The sequence below is a fragment of the Petaurus breviceps genome, unplaced genomic scaffold (genome assembly GCF_028583685.1).
Source record: "Petaurus breviceps papuanus isolate PSGF00001 unplaced genomic scaffold, PetGlider_PUasm1.0 90849, whole genome shotgun sequence".
NCBI classification, from domain to species: Eukaryota; Metazoa; Chordata; class Mammalia; order Diprotodontia; family Petauridae; genus Petaurus; species Petaurus breviceps.
In genome coordinates, this window is record NW_027187361.1 from 18,562,383 (window position 1) to 18,570,136 (window position 7,754).

Here is a 7,754-nt window from a genome sequence, read left to right on the forward strand (position 1 = left end):
TCCTTCCTTCCTTCCTTCCTTCCTTCCTTCCTTCCCTCCCTCCTTCTTTCCTTCCCTCCTTCCTTCCTTCCTTCTTTCCTTCCTTCCCTTCCATCCCTTCTTTCCCTTCCTTCCTTCCTTCCTTCCTTCCTTCCTTCCTTCCTTCCTTCCTTCCTTCCTTCCTTCCTTCCTTCCTTCCTTCCTTCCTTCCTTCCCTTCCGTCCCTTCCTTCCTTTCCTTCCAATTTTCTCAGTAAAGATCATATTTTCAGTAAATAGGGTGAGTTTTATGTCTTCTTTGTCTGTCTTCATGCCTTTAATTTGTGTTTCTTGTCTTATTGTTATAGTTAGAATTTCTTGGCAAATAACAATGAGGAAGGGAAGCATCTTTACTTTATCCTTGTATTTATTGGAAAATCTAGTGATTTCCTTTTAGGTATAATGCTATCTTTTTCTTTTAGGTAGGTACTTTATATTACATTGGAAAGATTCTTCTATGCCAACACTTTGAATGTTTTATTTTTGTTAGCATAAATGAATGTTGTAGTCAAAAAGCTTTTTCTGCATCTATTTATATAATCAAAAGTTTGGGATGTTTTTCTTTTTAAATGATTAATCATGTTGTTTTCCCAATGATTAATCATAATGCACTCCTGGTATAAGTTCAACAAGATCATAGTAAATTATTTTTTTATAAATTACCAAATCTTTTAATTAATATTTTAGAATAGATATTCACTAACGGTACTGTTTTATGATTTCTTTCTTTTCTTTGTTTTTGGCTGGTTTAGGTATTAGGACTCTATTGGTCTCAGAAGTTGAATTTGGTAGCATACTTTAAATTGTGCTTTAAAAGTTTGGGCCAGGATTGTTTGCAGCTAGCTCTGTTTCTTTTTTGGAGATTGTATGTATGATTTAAAAACTCTATTTAGTATTCTTTAATCTGGACACTTTATATTTTGAAAATAGTCTATTTCTTTTGAATTCTTAGATTTATTGGCATATTTCTGCCCCTCTGTGTAGGTGATTTTTAAATCTCTATTTCCAGTCCCTACTGATCTCTTCTACTCCACACTTATATCTCCACTTACATTCAGGATCGCTCCAGTTGACTATCTCCCCAGCACCTTTTTTTTTTAAGCTCAGTAAGTCCCGAACTGAACTTACTTGCTTTCTTCTTAACTGTGAATCTCCTAACTTTGACCTCACTATTGCTGTCTGTGGTGTCACTATTAGCCTAGTAACTCTTATCCAAAGCCTGGTAGTTATTTTTGAACTTTTCTTCCATTCATTGATTAAATTTTATTGCTATCCCCTTGATAACTTCTCTCACATTCACCCTTCCTCTCTATTCCCATTGCCAGCACCCTAGTACAAACGTTTATTTTATTTATAATTGCACATATTCATTATTTATGTATTCATTCATGGCATGTTAAGTCTAGACTGAAAATCAAGAGAAAAGGATTATGGTCTGAAACTCACCAGATGGAACCAAGAAAGCCAGAGTGAGCCCTAAACAATCATTTGGTCTCTTCTTCCCACTGTCCTTCCTCCTTCAGAGACCCCTTTGACCTCAGGATCTCAACCTCTTTACCATGAACAAAATTTTCTTTCAAGAAAGGATCTGATTCAAAACAGTTTAATAGTGCCTGTAGAGGAATGGTTCACATTTTGCCAATAACCTTTTGGTTCAGGAAAAGGATTGGTGGGATTTCAGGCATCAATCAATCAGTCAATGGGGGAAGTACTTGGAAGGAGAAGGACGCACAGACAATGAAAGTCTAGGCCACAGACAATAAAAATCTGGGCTCTATGGTGACTGATAGTTCACTCTGTCCCATGAGAAGATAAGGTTTAAAGACACCAATCCAATGTCAGAGCACTTTCTGGTGATTTGCCATCAATATCCTGTGTGACTATAAGCAAGTCACCACTTGATCCCTCTGAACCTCAGTTTCTTTCTCTGTAAAATGAGATTGATTTCCTTTTTCTTTTTGACTTCATTTTCTTTTTTAGGGTGGAGGCAAATAATATTTTATTTTTTTTCCAATTACATGTAGTGATAGCTTTCAACATTCATTTTTTATAAGATTTGGAGTTTCAAATTTTTTCTCCTTCCCTCCCGTCCTACTTCCCCAAGATGGCAAGCAGTCTGATATAGGTGATACATGTACAATCATGTAAACATATTTCTACATTAGGCATGTTGTGAAAGAAGAAAGTGAACAAAAGGTAAAAGCCACAAATAAAAAGTCAAAATAGTATGCTTCAATATGCATTCAGACTCCATAATATTTTCTCTGGATGTGGATGGCATTTTCCACCATGAGTCTTTTGGAATTGTGTCAGATCACTGTATTGCTGGGAAAAGATAAGTCAATCATAGTGGATCATTGTGCAATGTTGCTGTTACTGTACACAATGTTCTCCTGGTTCTCTCAGCATCAGTTAATGTAAGCCTTTCCTAGTTTTTCTGAAATCCACCTGCTCATCATTTCTTATAGCATAATAGTATATTTCATGACATTCATATACCACAACTTGTTCAGCCATCCTCCAATAGATGGGCATTCTCGCAATTTCCAGAGAATATTGATCTCTAAGGTAGGGACCAGTTCTGATATTCTAAATTTGGAATCTGAGGAATGCTAGGTAAACTGGAAGGTGACACACCTTAGTCAGCAAATCACTGCTCCAAGATATTTCAGTTACTGGGACACCACCTCTTCACACTACCTAGAATAAACCTTAGCTTCCTTCAAAGTCCAGCTTAGGTGCTATCCGCCACCCAAGGCCTTTCCTCATTTTTCTAGTTATTAAAGCTCCTTCTCTCTAGAAACCTGGTATTACTTTATATTTACTTCTTGGGGTACTCATTGTGTCCCCCACAGTGGAATGGCAGCTCCTAAAGGCAGATGACTTATTCATTATAGGTCTTTCTTTTCTCAACAGCTGGCAGAGTGCCTTGCAGGTAGTGGATGCCAAGTAAATATTTGTTGAATTAAGTTGAGCACTGTAACTTCCCTCCCCGAAGGCCTATGGTATCCCTGCTAAAAAGATAGCCTCTTAAAAATGGGCTACCCCCAGCTCATCACGGAGCACCTAAAGGTCCTGAGGTTTGGCCAACCAGACTGAATCTCATGTTGCCTGGGTTTGGTCTCGGGCCCAGGACTGATGGCTCCTTTGAGAGGGCTCTCTCTTTGATAATTCTCAGAGCCTGAGATAGTGAGATACAGCGACCACCCAAGGATTGTAGGGAGGTTGGGAGGGGAGCAGGAAGGAATCTGCACACAGTAGGCAGCTAAATGTAGGCTGAATTCAAGGGATTGCATTTCAGAGGTTTAGAGTTGGCTGCAGCTGAAGGTCATCCCAAGCTCATGATCTTCTGTCCTGCCCCCTCCTCTGTAAAAGATCATCACACCTAAGGACTCATAGCTGGAAGGGCCCTTAGAGATCATCTAGTCCGGCCCTTGCTTTTACAGACAAGGAAACTGAGGCCCAGAGAGGGGCGGGGCCTTCCCTGAGACTCTGTAGTTAGTGAGCCTCAGAGCTGGCCTTCACACTGACTCCTTGGACTCCCAAGCCAGGGCACTTTCCACCATGCCCATGGCCTACATAGAAGAGATCTTTGTGTCCTCATACCCTCCATGCCATTCATCCTTTAATGGACATATATCACCTCTTCAACTAGGTGGCAAGCTCCCTCTGGGTAGTTTACACAGTTCCTTTCCTGCTGTATCCCTCTTGGAAGAGAACACAGGGGATGATGGCACTCCATTAATATCTGTTCACTGATTGATTCCAAAATTAAGCGCAACAATCTCATCGACTCACTACTGGATTTAAAGCTTTCCTTTCAAATAAGCTGCTGTCTCCATAACAACTGTTTACTTATAATGTACTGCTAGGGAGATAAAAGAGGGAAAAGAAACCCCACTGGGCTGGAGTTGACAACTTGTACCTTCATCCTTGAAGCACATGATCCCACAGTGGGGGCCACTGGCTGATGATGTCTGAAGATGGACACAATCAAAATTCCCCGGCCACATTGGACATAGAAGACACATTCTCTCAGCAAGATAAAGCCAAACTGCTGGCAGTGTGACAGGAATTCTGAGATGCAAGGGACTCACTGGAATGCATCCTGCAAGCAGAATAGTCAAGGCTTCCTGCCTAACTCACCCATATGCAAAGGGAGACACAGAGCTGGGATAGGAAGCAGACCATGAGGTCCTATGCCTACCTCTGCCAACACAGGGCAGATGGCCGGATGGATTCCCGTCCTCAGCTTTTCCTCCTCTACATCCTTGCTAAGCCTGCCCCCCAATGATACTGAGCCCTCTCTCTTGCACAGGTTTGCTTGAGACCCACTGCCTCCAAGATGCTTTCCCAGATTCCTCCCTAGGTCTCAGATGGAAGGGATCTCTCCCTCATGTGATTTCAGAAAAAATATGGGAATGCTTCATAACTCTGCATGTCATCCATGTGCAGGGGTCATGCTCATCTCTGCATTGTTCCAACTGAAGTGAGCACAGCACAAACCTTTGTTACCACTCACTTGGCCTGCTGCAAATGCAATGACCATGTGGCAGACTCCCACGGGGCATACGCTTTATGCCTCATAAGCTCCGGGAGCCCGCTCCTTGGGATTCCAACTCTTACTGGAAAGCTGAGTTCCCAGAATAAGGTGAATCTCTCCTTTAGTGTTTTAGGGGTATTCCTGAGGGGTTGGGATTATTCATTCTAATGTTGTTGGTTTAAACCCCCATTCTGCTATATTCTACCCAATAGCAATTGCCAGTTACGGCTAGTTTCTCACCAATTTAATTGCTTAGCCCAGTGATTAACACCCTCGTATCACTTAAATAAGTGATCACTCAAGTATCACTTAATTTTTACAAAGAGATATTTATGGGAAGATAAAACAAGAGAAAAAGTCTAAAACACCCCCTAAACCAGCAGTACACACTCCCCTATACCGCGTTGGTACCTGGGGAGCATAAACTCAACTGTAGACGCCAAGAAACAGGTCTAATCCTGTGCTGACCCAGGAGGGGAGACAGGCAGCTGGAAGCAGGAGGCTGTTGCACTTCTCTCCCCACGGAGGGGCTTAGAGCACTTATTCCTTCACTCCCCACTAGAAAAAGAGGACCAGAGTGGTGCTGATGGCAATCTTTTGTATGGATGGTCAGTACTTCATAAGAAGCCCTTTCTTCACCATATGATAAGCACTCAGGAAACAGTTGCCACACATCTGTGCATGTTCCAAAGTCTGTGTGGGAGACTGCATTTATGCTTAGCACACTGTCCATGCTCATTAGGACCGGGCTCATTGTCTCATTCCTTGTTGCATATATCAGCCTTTTACTAGAATCTAAGCTCCATGAAGCCTTGGTACCTCCCCAAGTGTCCTTTTCCACACAGAGTTGGCCTTGATAAATGTTTGGTTGAATGAATATTTTATACTTATTTTCTCTTGTTTGGCTTTCTGTATTGACTAAAATGATCTGTTTATCATCCTACATTAAGAGGTGATTATTTTATAAGAGGGCCATTATTAAACTACATCCCCAGATCTCTTCCCTAGGCTGAATAATTCCACTTGCTCTTGTCTTCTTTGATGCTATTTTCCAGTCCCATCTCATCCCTCTGGCTCTCTGCTGAACCTTCTCTACTTTATTCACCTCCCTCTTGAGGCAGAAAGCCCAGAATTAGATATGCCTTCCTCACTCCTCTGCCAGATGACATTCCTTACCTCCTTCAAAATTCTCTAGACTCATCTTTATGAAGCCTTTCCTGATTAACCCCACCTGACTCCAATCATTCCATTCACTCAAGGAATCTTCATCATTCTTCACATTTCCTACTTTCCATACAACCCTCATTTTAAAGCAATTAAGTATGCAAGTAATTCTGCAAGTTTGTGAAAACATGAATTTATTATAAAAGAGAGACATTGAGAGAGAGTTAATTTATTTCATAAAAGCATTTACACAGATTTCCTTTAAATCATTGTGTGGTGGAAAGAACATTGTGCTGAGTCCTACCCAGATCTGAATCCCAGCCTCACTAGTCATTAACTGCATGAGCTGTAGACAATTATCTAATTTTTTTTTTGGGGGGGGGGAGGGAGTCAGTTTCCTCTTTGTAAAATGGGTGGAATGGAAGAGATGGTCTTTTAATTTCCTTTGAGCTCTTGACTTGCTAGTGTCATTACCTTTAAAGTTATCTTCCATCTACTCTGAATTTTTTAATGCTGTCTCATTAAACTTATAAGATTCTTAAGAATAAAAACTTTTTTTTGTCTTTTTTCACATCCCCAGCTCTTAGCACAGTACCTGACACATTGTAAGTGCTTAATAAATTCATCTTGATTAAAATAGTGAATTTTTCTATTATATCTAAAATAGATTTCATTTATGATTTCTCAAAATAGAAATCTGGAAAACCACACCTAGATAAAACCCATTGGCATTCAAATGGAGCTGCATGACTATGCCTTTAAACTCGAATCACTCTGGCTTTCACAGATTGACCAACAATCGGTCCCAGCTCAAGTCTTACTTGCTCTTTATTTGGGTTTTGATGACCCAGAATAGCAATTATTAGGTTTGGGTCAGAAAACCTGAGGGTCTTTACCTCCCACACTGATTCCTTTGAGGAGGCAAACTAGGCCATCTTTTGCCTTCTTTCTTACCTAGCTTTTAATGACCAAAAGGGTGTTGCCTCAGATAAACTGAGATCTGGGAAAGACCTTTGCTTAAAAAGACTGGTCTCCCACTGCATGCAGGGCCATCCCTAGTCTTTCTGATCTACATCTTGCCACTGGACTCCAGTGACTGGTGGAGAGATCGAGGCTGATGACTTTGCAGAGCTCTGCCTCATTTAAATTCAGTTCACTTGGAAGTCAAGACATTACCCTCCTGATATCTCTTCGAGAATAAAGGATAAACAGCAAAAATACAGGATCAACCTATGTGAAACTTTTGAAGAATAAACCTATTGTATAAAGGAAGGTATACTAGACATTTCAATACAGTTGTGTGTGTGTCTCTCTGTCTATCATTTCTATTTTTCTCTCTACATATCCATCTGCGTCTCATCTCCCCTGGTTAGGTGTGATTTATTTTCATTCAGAATCCGTAGTTTGACCTTCTTTAGTAATTGTTCCTGGTTGTTGGTTCAGTGCATTGTACTCAATTGTCTTGGAATGAATGGAATGGGAAGTGACTTCAGCCTGGAATTTTCTTTCTTTCTTTCTTTCTTTCTTTCTTTCTTTCTTTCTTTCTTTCTTTCTTTCTTTCTTTCTTTCTTTCTTTCTTTCTTTCTTTCTTTCTTTCTTTCTTTCTTTCTTTCTTTCTTTCTTTCTTTCTTTCTTTCTTTCTCTCTTTCTCTCTTTCTCTCTTTCTCTCTTTCTCTCTTTCTCTCTTTCTCTCTTTCTCTCTTTCTCTCTCTCTCTCTCTCTCTCTCTCTCTCTCTCTCTTTCTTTCTTGCTTTCTCGCTTTCTCTCTTGCTTTCTCTCTCTCTTTCTCTTTTTCTCTTTCTTTGAACTTTCTTGATTTCCTGGTTTCATTCTTTTTTCTTTCTTGCTTGCTTTCTTGCTTGCTTTCACTCTCTTTCACTCTCTTTCTTTCTTGCTTGCTTTCTCTCACTCTTTCTCTCTCTCTTTTTCTCTTTTTCTCTTTCTTTCTTTCTTCCTTCCTTCCTTCTTTCCTTCCTTCTTTCCTTCTTTCTTTCTTTCTTTCTTTCTTTCTTTCTTTCTTTCTTTCTTTC

The 7,754-nt window shown here is 40.3% G+C and overlaps 1 protein-coding gene and 1 non-coding gene across 2 annotated transcripts in view; one reads left to right on the forward strand and one right to left on the reverse strand.

Annotated features, from left to right (window-relative positions):
• OCA2 (OCA2 melanosomal transmembrane protein) overlaps positions 1-7,754 on the forward strand; it is a 539,713-nt gene that overhangs the window by 196,352 nt on the left and 335,607 nt on the right. The window contains exon 17 of the mRNA XM_069073057.1: positions 4,473-4,668. Within this exon, the coding sequence (XP_068929158.1) occupies positions 4,473-4,668 (196 nt within the window). The remainder of the gene's footprint in view (positions 1-4,472; positions 4,669-7,754) is intronic.
• On the reverse strand, positions 4,428-4,529 carry LOC138149878 (U6 spliceosomal RNA). The gene has a single exon (XR_011165454.1). It is a non-coding gene; the product is annotated as a U6 spliceosomal RNA (small nuclear RNA).